Genomic DNA, 26704 nt, shown 5'->3' with positions numbered 1-26704 from the left:
TGACCAAAGCTGTTTTCAGATATTACCCCATGAGCTCCAGGCCCCTAACATGTCCTTAAGAGAGAAAAGAGAAGCACAGTGACCACAGATACAAAGTAAGTACATACAAGTACATACAAGTACACATATTGCAGGTCTGTTTGACAACGCATCGTAAGAGTCATACAGAATCACACACTTGACCCGACAGTGCCCTCCTTTACCCCTTAAGTTCCCATCCAATGAGACTGAAATTATAGCTTTTTGGTTTAGGAATAAAAAAATAGATATTTCATATCTCTCACCTGAAATAATGAGATTGTTTAGCAAGCAGCTAAGATTTGTATAGTTCTGTTGCCTTTAGTAGAGGTCCATTAATGTTTCTTCAGCTAGTGGAAGCTCAGTAGCACATTAGTACGTGTCACTAGCAAATGTCTTTAGCTTTTGGTCACTAAGACAGAACATGAGAGGACATCCAGTGGTATCCGGTTGGCTCATAGTATCAGCGGATTCAGCCTGTGGTTGGCTGGGTCTGCTCTTTCTGGGCTATAGGATGTGTGAACATCTGGATGAGAGGTTGTCTGTAGTTTCCAGGAAGCAAACCATTGGTAGGATGCGGCCAAGCACTAGGTCTGCCTTTCCAGGGCGCATTGCTCAAATATACCCCGCCTTTGCGGTTCCTTGCCTCTCAGTTTCCTGTTGAGAGTTTGAATGAAGCAATAGACTAATCCATTGATGAAGGTGTAGTGTGAGATTAACCTTTCAATACCTGAGACTCTTGCAGGGACAGTGAATCTCTAACCCTCATACCGCCTGTTGTTCTTCTGAGCTGCTGGGAATACTTGTAGGGAGCTGGACTGTGAAGGACGGGTAGTCAGAGAGCCACAGAAATTCCCTTTTCAACCAGCACCAGCACCATCTACATCCATAGCCAGCCACGAGTGTGGGTGATTCCTACCAGGCTGCCCCTACAGCCTGAATGGGTCTGCTCTGGTTCTTAGGCCTGACCATTTTTATCCTCTTTGCCACTGAGACCATTTTGTATGCCTCCTCACCCTCGTTAGAATAGTCCAGAATCATAGACTGTTTATTCTATAACACGGACATTTTCTCACATACTCTCCCTTATTATCAGTGACACCTGATCAGTACGTAGCAAACCCCATGCAAAGCTGTATTAGCCTCTTTTTAAAATTTCAACACGTTTATTAGGTATACACTCTGTGGCAGGTCATCAGCAGGGTGTAGGAGGTACAGAAATAAGCAAGCCACAGATCCTATCTTTAAGGAGCTATAAGAAAATGGGAAAGACAGTACAAATAAGATTACTTGCGTACAAAGGTATACATACTGTTTTAGCGTCACCAGATGCAGTGTCGATAAAATGGGAAAGTATTTGACTTCTGTACTGAGATCTGAAGAATGTATGTAAGAAAATGTTCTAAATATATGTCCTAAATGATGTAAAATCTGCCTTAGCATGTGTAAGAACCCAGAGGAAAGCAAATATGATGGAGACATAGCCTCTGATAGGGGAATAGGGAGTCCCCAAAGTGGACGACCATGAGTTAGGGCTGGCCTCACACAATTAGACAAAGCTTTATTCTGAAATTGATCTAAAGTTTTCTCTTGTTTATTTGGAAATACAGTCTTACTATGTTGGTCCAGCTGGCCCCTGACTTCATGGTCCTCCTTTTTCTGCATCCAAAGTACAGGGGTTGCAGATATGAGCTAACAATTCTGATCTAGGGCATTTGTCTTTCTTAAGTAATTGGGTAGAGTTGAATAATGCATGTAAAATAGTAGACATTCCAGCATTATCTGGCACAACAAAGCACCATGAATAGTCTAAATATCAATGTGGCTGGTTAGCTGCACTGGGAATTATGAAGTAACTGTAAAACCTACTCAGGTCATATCAGTGCAGCTCTGGGATGTGTAAAGAGAGTAAGACAAGTATTCACAGGCATTTGAGTTTGGGAGGACAGTGGAAGTCCTTGCATCTCCCACCCAGCCTTCATCGTCTCTGGAAGGCATTTCTAGCCTTCTGTGGGAAGATGTGAGGAAACAGGGCCAGGCTGAGACCCAGGCTTGTCCTTTGGGTTTGCGTCCTTCTTCTTTATTGAAGAACCATGAGAATTTACAACCTTAAAACACATGAGCTTGGATGTTTACATTTACTTTAGTAGGTGGTTATAAAATCCAGAGGGTGAAACATTCCCGCAGTACAGGAAGGAGCATAGCTACATGGAGAGAGAGAGTGCCTAGAACTGGCTGTGTAAAATCCAGCAAATCATTAATTCTATAGTCATTTAATATTTACTGTTTGTTTACTCTGTCTTTTCCCCTCCACTTTCCCCTCTCTCTCCGTGTGTGTGTCTGTGTGAGTGTGTGTGTGAGTGTGTGAGAGACTGTGTGTGTGTGAGAGTGTGTGTGTGAGTGTGTGTGTGAGAGTGTGTGTGTGAGTGTGTGTGTTAGAGAGTGTGTGTGTGAGTGTGTGTGAGTGTGTGTGAGAGAGTGTGAGTGTGTGTGTGAGTGTGTGAGAGAGTGTGTGAGTGTGTGTGTGAGTGTGTGTGTGAGTGTGTGTGTGAGTGTGTGAGAGAGTGTGTGAGAGAGTGTGTGTGTGTGAGTGTGTGTGTGTGTGAGAGAGAGTGTGTGTGTTAGTGTGTGTTAGAGTGTGTGTGTGTGAGTGTGTGAGTGTGTGTGAGAGAGTGTGTGAGAGTGTGTGTGTGTATGTGTGTGTGTGTGTGTGTGTGTAAGTGTGTGAGTAAGTTTGTGCTTAGCATATTCTCAGGTGTTCTGCTTTGTCTTCTGTCTTGAGATAAAAACCTCTCATTTCATTGGTGGATGGACCAGGCTACCTGGCCCATGGGTTTCTGGGTTCTCCTATGTCTGCCTCCCATCTCAGCAGAGAGACATTGGGACATAGAAACACAGCACAGAAAATGTGTGCTGCTGCTCTCTGTGGCTGTCTGTGGGTTCTGGAAATTCAGACTTAGGTCCTCATTGCTTGCCTGGCAGGTCCCTTACCCACTAAGCCATCTCGCCCCAGCCAATACATTGACTCTTCGAGCACAGTGAGAATTCAGTTTGCTAATTCTGAAGCACCTGCTCCGTGGCTCTTCTCTGAGCACTCACAAATCTGAGCACACTTCGACGTTCTTTGTGGTCACGTGGATATCAGCTTTCCTAAAATTCTTCTCTGTCCTTTGTCATTTCTGTTTTGTGAATATCATTTTATAATTACGAGTTTCTACTCTTCTATATTTTTTGGTGAGTATAGTGTTTTTCCCATCGTGTGCAAGAAACACTTTCTGTTCCAAAATTGTTCTCGGGTGTCTTTGGAAGCTCCTTTTTTACTTATATAAATATAACCTACCTCATGCAAAGGGGACATCTAAGGTGAATGGCGGTGGAGCTTTAAGGAACCCAGATGCTGAAACAGCTGTCTGCCACCCTACTGTGTAACATTGGTACGTTTAGCTTCCCCATGGAATGCCTTTTGCTCCATACTCCTGGTCCGCTGTTGCAGGAGCTATCTGTCCTCAAGCACCATTGTGTTTTAATCCTGGAGCTCCCCGATTAGTTTGAAATCTTGCAGAGCAAGTTTTACTGCTGTTCTTTTCTTGATCAAGTATTTACTTAGTCCACTCATGCCTTTATAATCAAATACCATCAGCTAGGGAGCTGTTCAACTTTAGATATTGAAAGCCTCCCAAGGCTCAGCATGTGGAAAGTGGTTCGCTCCTAAGGCACTGCAGGGAAATAGGGGTCGTTTAGGAGGTGGGAGCTAATGGAAGAAAGGTAGGCCATTGGGGACATGTATCATCGAAGGGGTGTTAGGACGCTCCCTTCTGTTGCTCTTCACCTTCTAGATGGCATGAAGGAAGCTTGTCTCTTCTGCCGCAGGTTCCTGCGTGCGCCACTGCAGGTCCACAGTGAGAGCATCAACTGGAACTTCTGAAACTGAGTCCTGAGACTGCCTGTGTTTGTACACAGCTTTTTCCCAGTGTGTCCTCTCAACACAGAAGGGGAGATGGCAGCTCTCTGGGGTCGGTTTCATAAGGGCACTAATCCCACTTGCAGGGGCTTTACTTTCATGAGCCAAATCACCTGTCTCCTGATATTTACAATGGCAGTTACATGTCAATTATGAGCTTTGGGGAGCTCAAACAGTGGAATTATCTCAAAATACTGAGCCTACTTTCCCCTGAAAAGAAAAACTGCTAGAAATTTCACTAACTTGAACTAATAGCTGAGTCCAGGTTGGTTTTGCACTTCACAGTGTTGAATCTCCCAGTCCCAGAATGCAGTGTGTCCTTCCAGTCCCAGAATGCAGTGTGTCCTTTTAGTCCCAGAATGCAGTGTGTCCTTTTAGTCCCAGAATGCAGTGTGTCCTTCCAGTCCCAGAATGCAGTGTGTCCTTTTAGTCCCAGAATGCAGTGTGTCCTTCCAGTCCCAGAATGCAGTGTGTCCTTCCAGTCCCAGAATGCAGTGTGTCCTTTTAGTCCCAGAATGCAGTGTGTCCTTTTAGTCCCAGAATGCAGTGTGTCCTTCCAGTCCCAGAATGCAGTGTGTCCTTTTAGTCCCAGAATGCAGTGTGTCCTTTTAGTCCCAGAATGCAGTGTGTCTTTCTAGACCCAGAAGTGTGTTTCCCCAGTTCTAGAATGCAGTACATCTTTCCAGTCATTTGCTGCTTTTTGTCTCCAAAGTATTTCAGATGTTTGTACGAGAAGATAATTTGTTACATTTATCTCTGTTGGAAATGTTTTTATCATCTAAAATGTCACTGGTTTTTGAAGATTATCCTTAGTTTCTCATAAGCAGTATACAGACATGTAAGCTTGTGCATTACTAGCCTGTTTAGCACCCTTGCTCACATGGAGAAAGCCTTGAATAGCTGTGCAGAGAGGATGAAGTCCCGAGGGAATTTGCTCTGTTGACATGAGGACAGCTATATCAACAACCCAGAGCCTCCGGACCGCAGATCCTTCCTGTGCTGAGGCTCAGAGGGCTACACAGCCTTCCTCTGGTCTGAGTGTGAATGTTGACAGCCTACACAGAAACTATCAGCCATGGCTTCCTTCTTCCAGATGACTGCAGCTCAAAATAGCCACCCTAGATACCCTGTTCAGCTGGATACAGTAAACCTGCCTCTGCTTTATAGACATAAAATGCGTATCCCAGGTTTCTGGTTGCTGTTACCACGATGCGTGGTGCATCTCCATGGGGCCCCAGGTCCTCCCTCCGTGTGTCTGTGTGCCCATCCTTTCTTATTCCTTTTATCAAGTGTAGTCTAGATTCGAAGACCAACCGCAGCATCTTGCACTTGCAGGACTCACATTTAATTCTAACAGTTTATCTGCTAGAACTCAAATTTTCTACGTGTACAATCACGAAATCTGCAAGTCATGAGGGACTGTTCCTCGTTTCCAGTGGTTCGACTCTCATTTCCTCTTTCTGTCCTCTTGCTTTGCTCATGTACTCTACTCTGTTGAATAATAGCGACCTTGGGGATCACTGTCCAGCTTTAGGAAGAAAATGTCAGTGTTTCACAGTTATGGTGTTTGCTGTGGGTGTTCTTGCAGCTATTCCTCATCACACTAAGGACACTTTCATATAACCCGAGTTTGCTGAGATTCGGAATGATTGTTCTCTTGAATAGATGTTGGCTGTATCAAATGTTTTCTAGCGTGTGATGATCAAATGATTTTTCTTCCTTATTGTGTTTTGAATTTTATTTTCTTTAAGATTTTAAAATTTGTCGCTATTAAAGCTTTGAATTTTAAGCAGATCTTTGGACCGTCTCTTTCCCGACCTATTGCCTCCACCACGAAGCTCCAGGAGTTTCTTCAGTTCAAACCTGCTGCCTTTAGCATTTCTCCTTTCCTATGAAAAGTACCATGAAAGGGACATACTGACAGACAAGCGTTTCTTGTGTCCTCCCCAGTGCCAGCCAGAAGCAACGTATTATCCTCTTCTTTCAAGGCATCTGCGTGTCCTCCTGGGTCATGATTTCTCTCATCGTCTTCTGGGAATGGCAGTGTGTGGGAACTGAAGCTCTTGCTCACTGGTTGTTGTATTTTTGTAAAAAAACAATGTAAAATAGATGAAGCCAATAACTGTCGTGAGCTCAGCATTGCCATGAGCGTAAACACAGCCTGCCTTTTGTTGTTGTCTGAGAATGTCATAGATGTATGTGTGTGTGTTTAATCAAACCCACCCCTTTTCCTTCCCCTCCAACACCACCGCTATTCCCTCAACCTTTTTTCCTCCCTAATTCTATATGCTCTTAAAAAACAAAAAAACAGCAACTGAGTTCCTGTATATGCAAGGATGTAGGACTGTCTACTGAAACATAACTAGTTCAGAGGTCTGAGGAAAATTCCATACCACACTAAAAGTCATCGATTGACAGTAGGTGCTTAGCTCGGGGTGTACCTTAATGAGCTTTCCCCATCCGTGCTGGGGTTTTGGCTGGCTCGGCCTTACCCAAGTGCTGTGCATGTAGTCACAGATGCTATAAGTTCATGTGTGCAGTGGCCCTGCCTGTCCTGCAACTACTGTTTCACTGCAGTTACTACCCCTGACTCTTACATTCTTACCACCCCCTCTGTTGAGGTGATCCTTGAACCTTAAAGGGTGGGCTATGATACAGATGTTCCAGTTAGACTGGATCACTTCATAGACTCTTCGCCCTGCATGTTGGAAGTTGTAGGTGTCGATATTAACCTCCATCTGTTCCAAAAAAGAGCTTCTCTGATGAGGGTTGGAAAATGCATGATCTATAAGCATAAATATAAGAACCCAGTGATGGTTTGATACTGTGTCCATTTGACAGAATAATATTAGGTTATTCCCAAAGGTCAATTTGTACTAGGAAAAAGATAAAGTGAGAGTGTATGTGTGTATGCTGGGGGATATGCTCCATGGAGGTGTGGTGAGGCATGGGGGTCAGGGGGATGCTTTCTGGGGGACCCATGTTGGGAATCTTTTCCCCCTGAGGGACTAGCCACATGGCAGTATTGTACAGGATAGAGTTTATTCAGGTCATGGGGAGGGGAGTTAAAAGGGTAGTAGGGGTAGAGAGAGGCGGGGGGAGGAGTAGAGAGGTCGAGGCCAACCATGAGCACATGGAGAAAGGGGGAAAATGAATGGGGAGAAGAGGGACAAGGGGGAGGGAGAGCAAGGGCACAAGAGAGCAAGAGGGCAAAAGAGTAAGAGGAGGGGGCAAGCAGCCCCCTTTATAGTGTCATGTAACTGGGGAGGAGCATACCTGGCTATTGCCAGGTAACTGTGGGGCGGGGTTTACAGAATCCTAAGGCTGACTTAACCACAATCAGGTCTTTGGCCCAGTTAGTGGTACCTGATTTCTACCTCAATGGGCCTTAAATCCTATCAGAAAATGGTTGGTTAATCCTGTAACATTCCTGATACCACGATTGCAGTAGAGGGCCTATCTTGTCAATCTAGGCATTGCTATAAAATCGCTTCCAAGGGATCACAGCTGTATAAAACTGGTGGTTATCTTTCTCCCCCAGTAGCATGAGAGAGGCTTCCTGCACCGTGGAAGTTAGCTAGTAGGGAGGAAACTTTCATGATGGTAGCAGCTTGATTTCTCCATAACTTTGACTCACCAGTCTTAACGTCAGGTTCTGGAGGGCAACTGAAAAGTAATGGCAATAGCCTGAGATGTTCAGGGTGATCTTCCTTCCTGACCAACTCCAATTCTGACCATAGAACACATTTTGTCCCGGGTTAGATCATTTTCATGTAAATTAATTAGACAGGCTTGCCCCAAACATTCTCAGTGGTTCAGATAAAACTCCAAAATCTGTCTGCAGAAGAGCCAGGTTCACTTCATACCCAGTCCCTGAGGCTGTGGGATGCGCTCTGGTTCCCTCCTGTGTCCAACATTCATCTGTCCAGAGCTTTCGCATCTGACAGGTCTTTCTTAGAACACGGATGGACCACGTTCTTCTGGGCTCCTCTCTGCCATCTTTCATTCGGTGCTTTCGTTTGACAAACACTGTTATGCTATCCAGAGGGCCAGTAAGGCTCCTTTGTACTATTAATGTGCGAAATGCTTCAATTGCTTGCATTTTTCAATACAGCCAACTTTATCATGATATCTCTCCTGGTCAGTTCAGTTTGTGACTGCCTGGTCGGGGTATTTATATCTATATCTATAGAAGAGATTGCTCAATAGTTTTTTTTTTCCTTACAACTTCTGTTGCAGGTTTTGTTTATGAAGGTTATGCTAACTCCATAAGCCAACCACAGCAATGGTTTCTTTCTCTCCTCTTTCCCCTCCTTTTGCAAAGTTATTGCATAATATTAATGTTATTTTATTCTTGACTGCTTGGTGAATTTACCTGCAAGGTACCTAGGGCTGAATTTTTCCCATTTTGTGATATGGTTCTTTTTCATGGTTGCATTTATTTGTGTGTGTGTGTGTGTGTTTGCTTCAGGTTCCTAAATATGGTCTTCTTTGTGTTGATGCTGCTTGTACCTGGTAGAACTATGAAAAGAAAAAGCTCTAAGGCGTCATCATAGGATAGTGTGGGAGCTGCTGAGGAAACTAAAAAACCATGTGCCGATGGCTCAGTGGATAAAGTTCTTGTGCAAGAAGACTAGAGTTCAAATCCCTAGCACCCGCTGTATTCCCAGCGCTCGGGAGAGGAGACAGATTGGCAAGTTGGATAGCCAGACTTATAAACCCTGGGCTCAGTAAGAGACCCCGCCTCAGTGAATGAAGAAAGCAGTCTGAAAACACCTGTCCTTGGTCCTTGGTCTCCACACCTGTGTACAGGCACACAGATACATGTTTATCCCCTAACATGTATACATAAGCCAAAAAACAAAGACATGTGCCCTGGAGCGTATACCTTTTCATGCTCACTGATGCTGGAAAGCAGTGCAGTGGGAAACCGTTGCACAGTGGTGCGTGGGTTGGTGGGTGCTGAAGCTTCTGTTGTTCACTGGTCAGGATACAGACAGTGAGATCCTTTGGTATCAATTGAGCAAAAGGCTGTAAACGCCTTGTAAAGTCTCATGTCTAGCACTTAAAACCAAGGGACGAATTAACCTAGTGGTTGGATGACTTGAGTCTGAGGCCCCAGATTGTACCTTTTTCCGTCCTTTTCTTTAGAGAATTTAATTAATTAATCCACTACTTCTGAGGTCCCTCTCACCTTAGCCACTAAATTACTTTTGAGTTCTCTCATGTGGCAAATTAGCCATCTAGCTCAGGTGTTAAGTGGATAATTAGGCTTTCTGCTCACACCTTGGAGATTGTTTTACAGTTAAGTAATTTTTTTCTTACAAGATTGAACTTGCTCAGAAGAAGCGTAGAACATATTTTTCAGTGATGTAAGCAGTGGCTTCAAGCATTGAACACAACAAAAATACAAAGTCAGTTTGTATGTATTCAGAACGTCAGTGTACAATAGACAAGTGTTGGCTGCCATTTTGAAAGTGTTGGTTTGATATTAAGAGACATTTGGGGAAATGTTTGACAACTCAGTTATGGTAGCAAAGGAATATCTTAGTTCTTGGAACCATATGAAAATATTTATGAGTGAAATGATATGATGTTGGACATTTACTTCGAGATGAGATGCAAGATCTAAGTGAGTCAAGTACCCAAAGAAACTGTCTTGGTCACAAGTTGACAGTTGTTTGAATGGGAGAATGAATACTTGAAGATTCTTAGAGCCTGTCTACCATTTCCACATACGATTGTAATTATTCCTAATGAAGGCTTTGTAAAACACTGGGAAGATACTAATTGAAGTAGTAATGTGAAACCCAAGTTATAAAACTGTCAACACTAATCACTGTTGTCAAGGTCATGAAGGAAGCTTTCATGGATTAATCCACTCTATATGCCCATTATGGTTGTTACTACTGCTACAAAAACATTACTATCGAATGTAAAAAGGATAAATGTTGGTGTGCAGTGGGTGGGAATGTAAATTCCCACAGCCAGGCTGGTGAGCTGGCTCGGGGTCAGGGTGCTGGCCGGTAAGCCTGACCATCAGAGTAGAATCCTCAGGAGCCATGTCCTAGAGAGAACTGACTCCCCCTGTGCATTGTCCTGTGACCGTCACATGTGCTGCATGTGGTGACCCCCCCAAATTCATTTTGAAATAGATAAAATAATTTACTACAGCTATCATGTACAATAGAAGAATGGCTCCTCTCTAATTAAATACTAGCCACAAAAATATATGCTTGTGTGTGTGTGTGTGTGTGTGTGTGTGTGTGTGTGTGTGTGTGTGTAATATATGCATGTAAAGATTTAACTCCCTTCCATGTTTATTGCATCATTGTTCATGAGAGCTAAGATGTAGAGTCAACCTAAGTATCTATTAGTAGATGGAGAAATACGCTTTACACTGTCATACACATACACACTGGTTAGTCTTTTAAAAAGAGGAAATTTTGTCATCTACCACAGCATTACAAATGTCGAGTGATGTAGGCACACACAGAAAGATAACTGTTAGATAATCCTACTCAGTTCAGAACCCGAAAAGGATGGCGTTAGAGAAGCAGAGAATAGCTAGCTGTCCAGATCTGGCTGGCAGCAGCGGTGAGAGACATGGGGTACTGGGCAAACGTTGGTCAAAGAATACAAAACTTTAGTGACAAGGAATAAGTTGGGGACTGTTGTCCAGTATGGTTAGTAATGAGGAGTTTGAAGGCTGCTAAGGATTTGAGTGTTTCCCACTCCAAAATAATAAATACTGAAACCAGCTGTAGCCAGTCCACAGTGTATCCATATTTTAAAGCATCGAGTTGTACAGCATAAATGCAGATGTGTCCCCCTTAGACACCCAAGTTCAGTCATTATCGGCCTGTTCCCTGAACATCTGGTAAACCCAGGTACTATCTGAGAGCTACTATTTTCTTAGCCTGCACTTCGGCTCCTGGATGGTAGGTACATTTTCCAATAAGAGCTTGAATGATTCATTTACTTATTAATGTGATATGTTACATCTCCTTTTAAAATCTGGAAGTGACTCAAATTGAATTTATGATGTAATCCAGAATCCTTAATATGATTAGGGAAGCCTGTATGAGCCTCCCCCATCTCTCTAGAAGCCTTCATGTTGCCTGCCCTGTGAACCCCACGGTTTGCAGAAATCTAACAGGTGACTAGTTGTGGGATATGCTGTTAGGCCATGTACCATCTGAAAGTAAAATTGCTGCAAATTCAACTTAATGCTAATCATCTATTGCCTGTAAGACAAATTTTACTTTTGCAGTGTTAAAAGGTTTTATTTAAGTGTGTCCTTGAATTAATAGAACATATATAGCTGGGTAAATAAATGAATACACACTGCTTACTCAAGATACTTGTCAGATAACCTTCTGAGAAAACTGCTCTGAAAATGATACACTTGTAGCTGGCCAGAATCAGATAGGTCATGAGTCACACTGTGCCTGAGAAGGGGCACTTGAGCGTACTACAGATCCTGGTTAGGTTTTGGTACTTTAGTATAGGTTTCAAAATGACTAGTATTCGTCATGCTATCTGGGAAGATAGCTGATCATCTTTTCTTAAAGCACAAGATAACAATGTACTCTATTTACAAAGACTGTATGCCAAAGCAAAGAGCCTTAATAACCACTGGTCTTCTCTGTCTGTTCCCTCACACAGGTACAACTTGGCCAAGTAGAAATCAAATGCCCAGTCACAGAGTGTTTTGAATTCCTGGAGGAAACAACTGTGGTCTACAACTTAACCCACGAGGACTCCATCAGATACAAGTACTTCTTGGAACTCGGCCGAATCGACTCCAGCACCAAGCCCTGCCCTCAATGCAAACACTTCACAACCGTTAAGAAAAAAGGACACGTCCCCACTCCTTCCAGATCAGACAGCAGACACAAAGTAAGTATGCTCTCCAGACCATAGCTAAAGGTCACAAGATGGGAGCAGCCATATAGGCTGACCGGTGGGCATTACGTGGCCTTCCTTCTCTTACCCCCTTGTCTGGCCCGGCGGTCAGTGGATGTTCCCTGTGATCCTGACACGTGGCCTGGGGAGGTGCATGTTAAAAGATCACTGGAGGATTTAACTAAGTTTAATCATGTTGGAAATTCATTTAATGACTTGATGGAAAGGCTAAGCTTTAGAGTGACAGTCATCACTGTCACCAAATGCTACATAAATACTAAGACTTTGTTTCTTTTTTAATAATGAGCTTAACTTTTTCAGTGGTCTCAATTTCCTTTTTCTCAGCTTCTATGTGTAATGAGTAAACTTGTATAAAACATCCTTCATTCACGATTTGCCAAACGCAGAATGTTGCCAGGTGCTTAGCCTTTACAAGCAGTAGGTGACAGACGTCACACAGTCTCTGCTTCCAAATAGTCTCATAAAGGTATGTTTGCCAGTGTTGTGTGACTGTAACAAAGATCTGTGATAGTCAGCTTATGGAGGGTAACATTTTTTGTTATCTGTTGGCCAGTTGGAGACATTTTATCTCAGGGTCCTCTAGCCTGGGGTTGGAGTGCCAGTGTCCCCTGCTAAGGGCGTAGCCTCCTGACCTTTAGGTCTTGCCTCCTTAAGGTCCAACACCTCTCACTGAGAACAAGCCTTTCTTTACCTTAAAGGAATGGGGGTGGCGGCTGCTTAAGATTCAGTCTGCTGCAGAAGGAGACATTTGAAAAGCACAGGTACAGTGGTGGGGTAGACACCCGAGGGATGTTAACAATAACCTGCAGGAATTGTTCAGCTGACACGAAGGAGAGCAATGCTGAGAAAGCCTGAGTCAGTGCCTAGGCCCAGAGGCTGAGGCGGGTGTGCTGGAAACCGTAGGAGGGAAGGGAGAGGAGCAGCTGAGATAAGACTGGGCAGGCTGAGTCTTGTAAGAAGTCTTCACAGGTTTGAAATAACTCTGTAGGCAGTTGAGAGAAATCAGACCTGCAGCACTGACAGGTTGCCACAGTAGGGCAAGACCGAGGACAGCAGTCCTAGGGTCGGTTGTGGGATGCAGCCTCGGGAGCTGTCAAGACACAAGCTTGTGTCAGCCCTACCCAGAACAATGTCTTGAAACATGGCACGTCACCAGGAGCCTGAGCAGCAGCAGAGTAGAGGACTTTTAGGATGGGGCAATCAGGCCGCTGCAGTATGTCCTGTGTCCTTCCTCCCATCCCAGCAAGCGGCTGTTTCAAGGCCTCTTCATTTAGGGCAGTTCCTGCCCGTGTGCTGTGTCTCTGAAGCAGTGGCCACACCATTATGGATCCTGTAGCCTCAAGGAGACCGGTTATGAGTGAGTTCCTCTGCTCACCGTGGTCCTGGGGAGCGAGAGCCCAAGTCTCTCCATGACTAACTGGCCTCGGCAGCTGCTCGGACTCTTTAGTATCTTTATGTGTGGTGTTGCTGTGTTCTCTAGTCTCTAGCACTTAGCCGTCAGGAATGATTTTTGTTCATCTTCTGCAGAGCATGCCGTCTTGAGCTTATGAAATCATGCCCGAGGATGTGGGATCTTAATAGAACATTTTTGTTGGACGATGTGTAGTCTTAGGTTGTTTTATTAATGTTATCAAGACAAGATTAGTTTTAGAACTAGTCTTTTAGTTTTAGAACTAAACTGTGTCTTTACATAACTTAGGAGTATTGTGGGTTTTTTCCTAAATTACTTTCACAATTAGATATACATATAAAATAATACCCAGTTATGGAATTTGGCAATTAAAACATGAGTGCATAATTGAATCAAAGTGAAAATAATTGAGTAATTTAAGTGTTATTACTAAATTGGCAACAAGTACTATAACTTAAGCTACAATTATTGTAAGAATTAAATATGTCTAGTTTTATCAAAACCATGTCAGGATAAGCATAATTTATCACCTTGCATGTATATTTCGCTGTGTGTAGTTTTGAGTGAACCACAGGTGTTTAGATAATATATCCCAATAAATAGCATTCTTTTGGTTGTAGTTAAGCAGAGGAGCAAAAGAGCAAATGGACCAGGAAAAAAAAAGTTGCTTTGAGGAAAGCAGAAATTTAGAACAAAAGAAATGTTCAGAATAAAGCAGTTGACATCTTCAGGGTTTGGGGTAAGGATCTCAAGCTAGGTATGTGGCCGACAGCTTTATGTCACTGTAACAAATGCATTTTACAAGGGGAGAAGATGGCCTTCTAGCCTGGTCAGTGCTTTGCTGTCTCCGTTGTCTTGGGGTCTGTGGTGAGTAACTGGAAACTGGAGAGTGACCGAGGAAGCCAACGAGAAGGGACGGGCTGGGTCTCCGTCTGTCCTCAGGGGCATACCCACGACGTCCAACTTCTGTCCCTAAATGCCACCCCACGGAGTTCATGTCAGTCGGAACAGTTGTTCTGCAGAGTTCAGCAAGAGCAAGGCTGCGGCTGGCTGTAGGTAAGACTACTGTTGTTGCTCCTGTTTATTCCCTTAGAGGAGAAAAACACCAGCCGCCAAGAGACATCGATTCTGTTCTGTGCTGGCCATGTTTTGAGGCAGGCTTCCTGGAGCGGGACTTCTTACTACTTTAGTGTAGTGTTCACATAGCATCTCTCACCATGAAAACCCAAGCTGTACATCAGCCAGCACCACCCAGTTTATGTGCTCAGAAGTATCTTGATACCGAGGTCAGGATGGTGCTGACATGGTCATGCCAGCAAGCCCCATGGCATACATGCTTTCAGATAGCACGGGAAGTTGACGATAAAATTTTGATACTTGAGGTGAGCAGATGGGAGCTTTCCCCCTCCATTTTGATGTATTTTAATCATCTATCTCAATAACTAAATTCACTTCCAGTTTAGTAAAGTGCTCAATAATGTGTTTATAAAAGATACAGAGAGGGGTGGATTTGTTCTGTGTAGGCATCGTCAGGCATTGGGGAAGGGGTGCCTCTGTGGGCCCATGCTGAGGTATCTCTTTACCCTGAGGGATCCACCACATGAAGGTATAGAATAGAGTTTATTCAGGATGTGGGGAGGCAGGTTAAAAGGGTAATAAAGGCAGAGAGAGAGAAGGGGGGAGGAGAGAGAGAGACAGAAAGACAGACAGACAGAGAGAGACAGAGACAGGATAGAGACAGAGGGAGGGAGAGGAAGAGGAGAGGCTAGCCATGAGCACCTGAATAGAGGAGGGGGAAGGGAACGGGGAGAGAGTGGGAGCAAGAAGGGAAGAGCAGGAGAGTTGGGGGAGCAGCCCCTTCATAGTGAGTCAGGCACACCTGGCTGTTGCTAACACTGACACTCAAACTAGGACGTATATTAACAAAAAAGTGTTGCCTGTAATTTCTAATGTTTCCAAATAATTTAGTATCTCTTTATGGTATTTATAGCTGTACACAGGTTTTGCCTTTTTCACATTTATTTCAGTAGTGCTGTTCTTGAATCACTAAGTCACAGCGTCATTCTAAGATATCAGTCACTCTTACTATGGTTTTGTCTATCAAGACAGAAGCACTTCAGGGAGCAGGCTAAAATTGATTTAAAATGTGACAGTCATTTGCCATTTTCTAGCTGAAGGATGCTTCTCGCATAAGGATCAAAACTGCTGTATCTAGGCCTTTCATTTTTGTGTTTTTTGTAAAGACCATCTGTTAAATATTTATTTAACAGATACCAACAGGGCAGATAGACTGCAGCCTTTGCAGGTAATCAGAACTCTTGAGCACTCATTTGTATCTCTGGGTCCCCAGCTAAGAGTTTGCATCTGGCAATAATTTGAATAAAATGTGCTGTATTCTAAACACCATCAAATTGATATCACATTGAATAAGTGCTTTCCTGAGTTGAGAAATATATACCAAGACAACCTTGTCAAGTCAATTTTACTTTTTCCTTCAAAGTATTTACATTTCTCCCAGTAACTCATGCCATAAGATCAAAAATGTATACAGTTCCATTTCTATAAGGCTGACTTCAATTTCTGATTAAAAATACAATTTCTTGCCTAAACCATTCCTCTAAATGCCCCGATGTCATACTTAATGCCTGTCAAGTTGCAAACATGGGAAAATTAATGTGGCTTCAATGTACTCACATGACAACTAGAGACACCCAAGTGTGTCTCCAAAGAGGCTGTCATTTGGGATTTTACTGGACATTTGTGTGGCATCTGGTTAGAGCCTCTCCTTCCACCTGGTGCGGGGGCAGGTCCAGGCTGACTTCATTCATTGTTGATAAGCAACTGCAAACTTGCCAGCACTCTTACGACTTCTACTTGCTACAGGAACTAATGAGTGGCCAACATGTAAATAATAATAAATGTCCTGGAATAAATCTAGATGGAAAGTGTTGGAGCAGGAGAGGAGAAAAGGTGGGAGCGATTAGAAAGGTTATTAAAATTTTCAGTGTTGAGTTTGCCAACGTGGGTAAGCGTGATTTTTATTCTCACCCTGTCACACCTCCTCCAGTAACCTTGAGTTTAGTTTATCCATCTGTACCTGTGCTCTGAGGCTATGGTGAGGATTGAATGAAATCACATATATAAAGATTGGCACCATGACTGACATAATGCTGCACACGTACCAGAAACCACTGTGGTCATTATGGTTGGGCAAAGGAACGAGATCAACAGTCCTGAGTATCAAGAAGGGAGGAGAGTCATAAAGAGTAGAGACAGAGGCAATGATAGGGCAAGAAATGGATGGCAGGGATAGGAGAGGGTGAGATTGGCTGTCTGGGAGGAGGGCGGCAAGCTAGGTTGTTTAGATCAGAATAGATCACTTGAGTTAGAAACATGTTGATGTGTAAAGACCCACAGGGACATCAGAGGGATATCCATGAACCATGACTCAGAAGTGATTTATAGAGGTCATCAGTAGTAGGGGGTTGTAGGAAGAGAGACTTCTCACTTGATTAGTAAGGATGCCCTAGATCAGAACTGATAGAATTTATTTATCATCTATTTACCATGTATCAGTCTATCTGTATAAATATTTAATTATATTACATATACATATGAGAGAAAGAGGTAGATGAAAGGAACAAGATATAAGGAAAAGAAAGAATTTATTGGAGTGGCTTATAGGTTGTGGCCCAGATACAGCAACATTAGCTGCCTCCCGACAGAAAGTCCAAGAATCTGGTACTTCAGCCCACTCGAGGCTTTCAGTGTACACCAGAATCCGGAAGAAGGCTCTACTGCCAGTGAACGAGAGAGCAAGCAGGCAGGAAGTAAGGACCTTCCTTCTCCCCTGTTCTGTGTATAGATGTGGCCAGATTAAGGGTGGATTTCCTACCTTGAAAGATCCAGATTAAAGGTGTCTTCACACTTCAAATGGTTTAATTAAGAGAAGTCTCTTATCGGTTTACCCAGCCACTTGGGTTTTAATTAGTTCCAGTCAAGTGGACAATCGAGTATCCATCATAATAACTAAACTTATTATAATGAAGAAAGTGAGAGCTCTGCTGTTTCAGGGCGAGAAGTAGAGAGGACAGTTTATCACCGGGGACCAGTAGCAGCTACTTGTGGTTACTGAGACCCTTCAATTCGAAGCCCCCCTCTCCTCCCAAGTGAAGACTAAGAATGAGCCACTCTTCATTCTGACTCAGTTTGAGTTGAAGGCCTTGCATCTCAACACAGGGAACATCTCAAAGGCACCTCTGTGGCTCCAGAAGGTAAAACTAATAACAGCCCTTCATTCATCACAAGGGTTATTAAGCTCAACTGGGGTATTTGCACAATGGTGCTGTGACTCACCATCAGATAGACAGAACCACCCGCCAGACAGACATCCTGCAGAAAGTCCTGCACTTTTCCACCCTTCTGTAATGGTCACAGGCCTCTGGGTCCCTAAGCTGTACACACACGCTATTTCGGCATGCGGTGAAAATAATTTCCTAAGGGCTTCCAGAAGGCTACTGGGTGAGCAGGTGGTATAGAATGTGCTTAGCATTTCTTCTGACTGAAATGACAAGAGAGTATCTATGTGCAAAAATATTCTAGGCTTCCCCATGAATGTGAAATCAGTATCTCTGCTCTCCTTTCCACATCCCGCTCTCCCCCACCATCTCTCCAGTACAAATGAGCAGCAGACTGCCAGTCAGCCGGGGTCAGTGCAGCTCCTGACTGACCTGACACATCGTCCACGCTAGCGGCTGACAGAAAACAAATGGAGCTTTTCAAACCTTCTTTCACACAGAGATAAAAATGAAGCCGTCCAGCCAGTTAAACAAAGGGTGTGTTGCATATGTTAACCTTGAAGCACTTGTTGATGCTCTGTGGTGATGCAAGCCCACTAGGTGTTATGAACACATTTCCTTCTCCCTTTGTTTATTCATGAGGGGCCTTGTCAAACACACCTGTCTTTCTTTCTTGATTTCATAAAACAGCTATATTTTTAGAAACATTTCCTGCCCTTCTAACAGTTACATATTGAAATTCACCTGATATTTTATCCTTATAGCTACCCCTAAATACCATAAATTATATTAATAATTCAAACCTAAAGCTAACATAAATTGACCTCAGTAGTGTTTAGAAGTGAGTTTGTTTTCCTTCATCACCTTGTCTCTTGAGGTTTTAGAACAAGGCAACAAAGAATCATTTTTGCTGTTTACCAGCCAGGAGGAGGTAAGTTAGCCACATCTAGGGCTGGTGTACAGTAGTCCAAAGATGTTCAGGAACAAGAAGGGTTGGGACTGTGCCTTTCTTCTCTTTTGTCCTCTGTAAACCTGCCTGTTCTTGTTTACTCTCCCATTGTATAAACCCAGTGAGGTCCCACACTGGCCTAGGGATGAGGTAGCTCAAGACAGAATTTTCCAGTTCCTCTCCTCTTTTATACATTAGTGAAAATGTGGGTCCTGGGACAAGATGTGGCCTCAGTCGCTTCCTTGCTTTCTGAGTTGAGAAAGAGTCTACAAAGCATTTCCAGGTGAGCTGTTGTGTAACTGTGATCTTGGATGAGAGAAAGAGGCTCTTTGGGGAAATCCCTGTTGCGTTTCCCATTTAGGGCCACACTAATCAAAGCCTCGGCTGTGGTGGTGGTGGTGGCAGCAGCGGTGGCAATGGCAGTGTTGCTCCTTGCTACCTGCCCCAATGTTTTGGGTTTCTGAATGAAACACACACACACACACACACACACACACACACACGCATACACACACACACACACAGCCTTTATATTTTAATATGCCTTAAGCAGCTCAATGGCTGGGCCACTTCCAAATCTTTATGTGGCTAACACTCTTCCCTCCGATTCCTGAGGTATTACTTACTAAAACCTATGTTCCATCTTGGCTGCCCTGAACCCAGACCTCTCCAGCTGAGTTCCCCAGCATTACAGGACAGCTGTGTAGGCATCTACTCCTTTCCTGGCATGGCACTGTCTCTCTTCCTCCTCAGTCCCTTGCCCAGGAATCCTAAAGTCCCACCTCTGTCTCCCTGCCCTTCCATTGGCCACCAGTAGTAACTTTACTTACCAATCAAAACCAATTAGGGACAGGGTCTCTCCGGTCCCTCAGTGTCCTATGTTCTGTGTAATCTGGGGGATCAAATCCACAACAGTCCTTTGCAGGTTCTGATACATCACCCTAGAAAGACATACATTCTGCTTGAAAATAGTTTTTTTTTTTTTTTAAGTTTTGAGGTGAATGTATTGTATAAATGAATGTGTATGAAATGTGTAATGCTAGCCATGAAGTTGGTGTTATTATAAGATGTTAGCAAGGTTGCATATTTAGTTAGATAAGCTTAGTATCTTGATAGACCTTATCCTGCCCTGTGTGACTCTGTGTTTTTTCTACTTTTGGTCCCCAGTCTTTCAAACTCCCCTCTTTTAGCTTGGTTTCATACCTCCTGGGCAACCCTCAGTGAAGGTTCATTTGACTACACCTGGACTCTATTAAGGGACCTTGCCTCGTGAAATGTGAAGTTTCCTGTACTAATAGAAAAAAATCCCAATAGACAGTGACATTTTAGAGAGTAGGATATTGTGAGTCTGCCAGGAGAATCTGGCTACTGTTACTACTCTGGCTTTAGGACTGGATGTTTAAAAGGATCAAATAGTGCTTCTTGGAAGTGTTCGAATCTATATATCAGACTCTTCTTCCCCTTTGTAAAAGCTGTACATCCTCACGTTTTCCCTTTTGAAGGAGGGGAAGAAGAGAAGGAAAAAGAAAGAGGGGAAAAGGATAAAAAAAGGAAGAACAGAAGAAAACGATTTTTCTTTTCTTAAAATCTTATAACTCATATTTTCTGATAATTTATTACACTGGTTAGATTCTTTAGGACATACCATAGGCTGATTTTTAGATGATTCATACAAGGAGGGTCTGAACCATTTCTACCATGTGGTAGGGTTATAGGGATTTATAGAGCCTGTTTATTGGAAACAGGGTAAGCTAGCTGAATGCCCTCTCAGTTCTGGCTGTTAGAATACTTGTTTCTGCGTGTGCTCACTGGGACTTATCTAGTACTGCAGGTGGACTTTGGCTGACAGAGGGTCATTGGTTCATTATTGAGAATATACTTAACCAGGAGTTAGAATTAAAGAACTCCCTCATGGGAAACTGAGGTAGCGCTCATCTTCAGAGTGATTCACCTATGCATAGATGTTGTCTAACACCTTTAGCATAACAAATAGTAGTTTTGTGATTTATTTAAAATTACAGGGCTGGCCCTCGGCCCGTTTGGTTAAGTACTTGATGTATAAATTGTAGAAATTGAAGAATCTGGGTTCAGAGCCCTACACCTACACAGAAGCTGGAGTTGCAATGTGTATCTGTGATCCCCAACCTGGGAGGCTTGGAGAAAGGCTGATGCCAAGTGGGATGCTCCAGGTTCACTGAGAAACCCTGTCTCAAAAATAAGAAAAAGGGCGAGAGAAGAGAACATCAGACATTGACCTCTGACCTCCACACACAAGTGCAGAAAGCCACATGAACCCACACATTCATACTCCATACATATACTCAAATAAAAATTTAAAACTATAGGAATATGGGAATTTAGTGAAAACTTACCTGCAGTTTTCTTTATTTGAGATTCTTATTCTTGAGTGTTTCTTTTTTCTGGGGGGGGGGGGGGGGGTTTCAGTTGATGAGTTTACAGGAAAACACCACTTCTTAGGGCAGCCACCTTTAGTGTCCTTATGGAAAGGATTCCTGCAAAAGGTAATGTGTTTATAGTGTCACAAATGTCTTATGAAGTTAGTTTGTATTTAACTCACACAGAAGCATTTGCACTTTATTCAAGACGATCACTAAAACGCAAGAAAGATAAAACGTTTAGAAAATGTTATCTGTCGCTGTGGTAGTGCCACATTAGTTCCCGGATGCAGTCAGATTCCTTTTACAGAGAACTTACTAATGTCCTGTGGTTTGTGTTACTAATTTTGGGCATCCAGGGGGCAGGTGGAGACTAGCTCAGAGAGTTCTTGGACTCTTGGGGAGATTGGATATCTGTACACCTAATATAACTCTCCTGCTAAAGGTTCTGAATATGTCTGGGGAGCACAGGGGAGTCACTTTGAAGCAAGAAACATTTTCAGGAAACATCATGTTAATTACATCCTTTTCAATTAGAGAAAGCAAAGAAGTGATCTCTCTCAGGCCACACCAATGCGGTTTCCTAAACACATCCCCTACACACACTCACAACCTCCTAGAAACGGGAAGGAAGAGAGCAGGCTTCAGGAGAAGCAGAAATGTACAGGCCGATTTCAGTTGTGTTCTCCGGGGATCTGCACCCACTTGTCTCCTGGCCGTTGCCTCCACAGTAAAGGCCAGATGTATGTGAGTCCCTATCTTGCATCTAAGGAGAGAAGGTACAGCTTGCTTCTCTTCATTAGAGAGGGGATGACATCTGCTGCCAAAACAAATGTCACTATTCTGTAGGCAGCTTGTCAACCAGTAGCTACATGTATTTGGGAGAATTTCTGGGTCTGGTAGTAGGTAGTCAAAGAGATGGAGGGAATAGATTGGTCCTTTTCAAACGTTACCATAGGTATGTATAATGGCTATTTCTTGTTGTCAACTTCAGATCTTGAGGCTGGGAGACACAAGTTTCTGACCTGGATCTTGACATGGAGATCTTGAGGCATAGTGGCTATGACAAGCTTAGGCTCAGGCAAGGTAGAACATGCCTTTAATCCCAGGAGACTAAGGTGAAATCTCTGAGTTCAAGGTCAGCCTGGTATAAAACCAGTCCCAGATCCAGGCGTGGTAGTACACACCTTTAATCTGGGCCACACCTTCTGTTGGAGACCTACATAAGGACATTAGAAGAAGGAAGATTTACTCTTCTTCGCCTGCTTGCAATTACTTGCCAGCACATCTGTAGGAACCTACATCTATAGAAGACCAGCTGAAACAACTAGCCTTGTGGGACTGAGCAACTACTAGATCCTTGGGATTCCCATTCACAGCTGACCATTGTTGGAGAGTTGGACTACAGATTGTAAGCCATCATAAAAAATTTCCTGACTGTATAGAGACATTCCACATGTCTGTGACTCTGTAGATCTTTGACTAATACATAAGTTGGTACCAAAAGAGAGGTATTCCTGTGACAACCTGACTGTTTTGGGGAGAACTGTGGAAGGACTTTAGAACTTTGGGCTAGAAGAGCCATTGGTTGTTAAGAGCTCTGTGGGATGTTCTGTAGGAGCTTGGGAAATAATGTTGAGAACAGTACAAATGATGGAGGCCTGGTTTGTGAAGTTTCAGAGGGAAGATTAAAGACTATTATCAGGGCCATTGCTGTTTTGATTGTGAGGATTCTGTGGTTTTGTTTAGCTGGGGCTGAAGAATCAGCTGTGATTAACAAAATACCAGAACCACTAAAGCTAAACCTTTGTATTACTAGGACTGTTGATTTTGGTTAGCTAGAACTAAGAAATTAGTGGTGATTTAAAAGAGACCAGCAGATTCTTTTGGTCCCCATCTGCCCCAAGCTAAGGCTGTTCCACTGCCATCAGGACCCACAATGTGCCTCCAGAGAGCTGAGCACCCAGGAGTGCTGTCACTCCTAAGCTCACAGGCCCAGAAGAGGGACAAGCTCCAGAGAAGACAAAGATCAACTAGCATCATAATAGATAACAAGATGGCAAGAGGCAAACACAAGAACCTAAGCAACAGAAACCAAGACAACATGGCAACATCAGAACTCAGTTCTTCCACCACAGCAAGTAGTGGGTTTAACAACACACTAGAAAAACAAGATTTGGACTTAAAATCACACCTCATGATAATGATAGAGGACTTTAAGAAGGACATAAATAACTCCCTTAAAGAAATGCAAGAGAAAAGAGGTAAACAAGTAGAAGCCTTCAAAGAGGAAACAAAATTCACTTAAAGAGCTACAGGAAAACACAACCAAATAAGTGAAAGAATAGAATAAAACCACCCAGGATCCAAAATTGGAAATAGAAACAATAAAGAAATCACAATAAAGACACAACCCTGAATATAGATTACCTAGGAAAAAGATCAGGAGTCATTGAAGCAAGCATTGCCAACAAAATACAAGAGATAGAAGGAAGAGTCTTCGGTACAGAAGATAACCACAGAAAACATTGACACAATAATCAAAGAAAATGCAAAATGGGAAAAAATCCTAACCCAAAGCATCCAGGAAATTCAGGACAGAATGAGAAAACCAAACCTAAGGATAATAGGTGTAGAAGAGAGCAAAGACTCCCAACTAAAAGGCCCAGTAAATATCTTCAACAAAATTATAGAAGAAAACTTCACTAACTTAAAGAAAGATGTCCATGAACATACAAGACTCCTATAGAACTCCAAATAGATTGGACTAGAAAAGAAATTTCTCCCAACACATAATAGTCAAAATACCAAATGAAGAAAGGATATTAAAGTAAGGGAAAAAGATCACGTAACATTTAAAGGTAAACCTATCAGAATGGCACCAAACTTCTCAACAAACAATGAAAGCTAGAAGAAGATCCTGGACAGATGGCATACAGACCCTAAGAGAACACAAATGCCAGCCCAGGCTACAATCTACAGCAAAACTCTCAGTTAACATTGATGGAGAAACCAAGATATTCCATTATGAAACCAAATTTACATAATATCTGTCCATAAATCCAACCCTATAAAGGATAATAGATGGAAAATTCCAGTACAAGGAGGGAATCTACACCCTAGGAAAAGCAAGAAAGTAATCTTCTTTCAACAAATCCAAAAGAAGATAAGCACACAAACATAATTCTGCCTCTAACAACAAAAATAACAGGAAACAAAAATCACCATTTTTTTAATATCTCTTAACATCAATGGACTCAATTCCCCAATAAAAAGACACAGACTAACAGACTGGTTAAGTAAACAGGATAAAGCACTTTGCTGCACACAGGAAACTCATATCAGTGACAAAGACAGACACTACCTCAGAGTAAAAGGCTAGGAAAAATTGTCCAGGAAATGGTCCCAAAAAACAAGCTGGAATAGCCATTCTATCTAATAAAATAGATTTTCAACCAAAAGTTATCAAAATAGATAATAAAGGTCACTTCATGCTCATCAAAGGACAAATTTATCAAGAAGAACTCTCAATTCTGAACACCTATGCTCCAATGCAAGGGCACCCACAATCATAAAAGAAACTTTACTACATTTCAAAGCATATATTGTACCACACACAATAATAGAGACTTCAGCACTCCACTCTCATCAATGGACAGATCATAGAAGCAAAAACTAAACAGAGACACAGTGAAACTAGCAGAGCTTATAAAATAAATGGATTTAAAAGACATCTTTAGAACATCTCATCCTAAAACAAAAGGATACACCTTTTTCTCAGCACCTCATGATACCTTCTCCAAAATTGACCATATAATTGGTCACAAAACAGGCCTCAACGTATACAAGAAGATCGAAATACTCCCATGCGTCCTATCAGATCACCATGGACTAAGGTTGGTCTTCAATCAACAAAATCAACAAAAAACCCACATACACACGGAAACTGAACAATGTTCTATTCAATGGTAACTTAGTCAAGGAAGACATAAAGAAAGAACTTGAGGATTTCTTTAGAATTTAATGAAAATGAAGGCACAACATAACCAAACTTATGGGATGCATTGGAAACAGTACTAAGAAGAAAACACAGCTCTGAGTGCCTCCAAAAAGAAACTGGAGAGAGCACACACTAACAACTTGATAGCACACCTGAAAGCTCTAGAACAAAAAGAAGCAGATACACCCAAAAGGAGTAAAACTCAGAGTTGAAATCAAGTAGAAACCAAAAGAACTATACAAAGAATCAACAAAGCCAAGAGCTGGTTCTTTGAGAAAATCAACAAGATTGATAAACCCTGAGACAGACTAACTAGAGGGCACAGAAATGGTGTCCAAATTAACAAAATCAGCAATGAAAAGGGAGACATGATGATAGAAACTGAGGTAATTAAAAAAATAATTTAGTTCCTACTACAGAAGCCTATATTCAACAAAACTGGAATCTGGATGAAATGGACTATTTTTTAGACAGGTACCAAAGTTAAATCGGGATCAGAAACCATATAAACAGTCCCATAACTCCTGAAGAAATAGAAGCAGTCATCAAAAGTCTTCAAATAAAAAAAGATGGGTTTAGTGCAGAATTCTATCAGACCTTCATAGAAGCCCTAATACCAATACTCTCCAAACTATTGCATAAAATGGAAACAGAAGGAACACTACCCAATTCATTCTTTGAAGCCACAATTATGCTCACACCTAAAGTATACAAAGACCCTAAAAAGAAAAAGAACTTCAGACCAGTTTCCATCATTAACATCGATGCAAAAATACTCAGTAAGATTCTTGCAAACCAAATTCAAAAACATACCAAAACAATCTTTCACCATGATCAATTAGGTTAAATCTCAGGGAAACATGGATGGTTCAATATATGGAAATCCATCAACATAATTCACCATGTAAACAAACTTTAAGGAAAAACCACATGATGATCTCCTTAGATGCTGAGAAAGCATTTGACAAAATTCAGCACCCCTTCATGATAAAAGTCTTGGGAAGATCAGGAATTTAAGGACCATACCTAAACATAGTCAAAGCAAAATATAGCAAACCACTAGCCAACATCAAACTAAATGTTGACAAACTTGAAGCAATTCCACTAAAATCAAGGACTAAACAAGGCTGCCCACTCTCCCCCTACCTATTCAATATAGTACAAGAAGTCCTAGGCAGAGCAATTAGACAAGAAATCAATGTCAAAGGGATACAATTGGAAAGGAAGAAGTCAAACATTACTATTTGCAGTTAATATGATAGTATACTTAAGTGACCCCAAAAGAACTCCTACAGCTGATAAACAACTTCAGCAAAGTGGCTGGATATAAAATTAACTCAAACAAATCAGTAGCCTTCCTCTACTGAAAGAATAAACAGGCTCAGAAAGAAATTAGAGAATTGACACCCTTCACAGTAGTCACAAAGACTATGGTGTGAGCCTAACAAAGCAAGTGAAAGATCTGTATGATAAGAATTTAGTCTCTGAAGAAAAAAATTGAAGATCTCAGAAGGTGGAAAGATCTCCCATGCTCATGAATTAGAAGGATCAACATAGTAAAAATGGCCATCTTACCAAAAGCAATCTACAGATTCAGTGAAATCCCTATCAGAATTTTAACCTAATTCTTCATAGAGTTAGAAAGAACAATTTGCAAACTCATTTGAAATAACAAAAAACCCAGGATATTGAAAACTATCCTCAACAATAAAACAGCCTCTGGGAGAATCACCATTCGTGAC

General features: G+C 42.3%; 1 protein-coding gene across 1 annotated transcript in view; it reads left to right on the top strand.

Annotated features, from left to right (window-relative positions):
* Positions 1-26704, top strand: part of RNF217 (ring finger protein 217) — a 101142-nt gene that overhangs the window by 51819 nt on the left and 22619 nt on the right. The window contains exon 2 of the mRNA XM_080929320.1: positions 11648-11881. Within this exon, the coding sequence (XP_080785446.1) occupies positions 11648-11881 (234 nt within the window). The remainder of the gene's footprint in view (positions 1-11647; positions 11882-26704) is intronic.

This window comes from Micromys minutus, assembly GCF_963924665.1.
Source record: "Micromys minutus genome assembly, chromosome: 15".
Classification (NCBI taxonomy): Eukaryota; Metazoa; Chordata; class Mammalia; order Rodentia; family Muridae; genus Micromys; species Micromys minutus.
The sequence above is the reverse complement of the archived record's forward strand: the minus strand, read 5'-3'. Positions and strand labels throughout refer to the sequence as shown.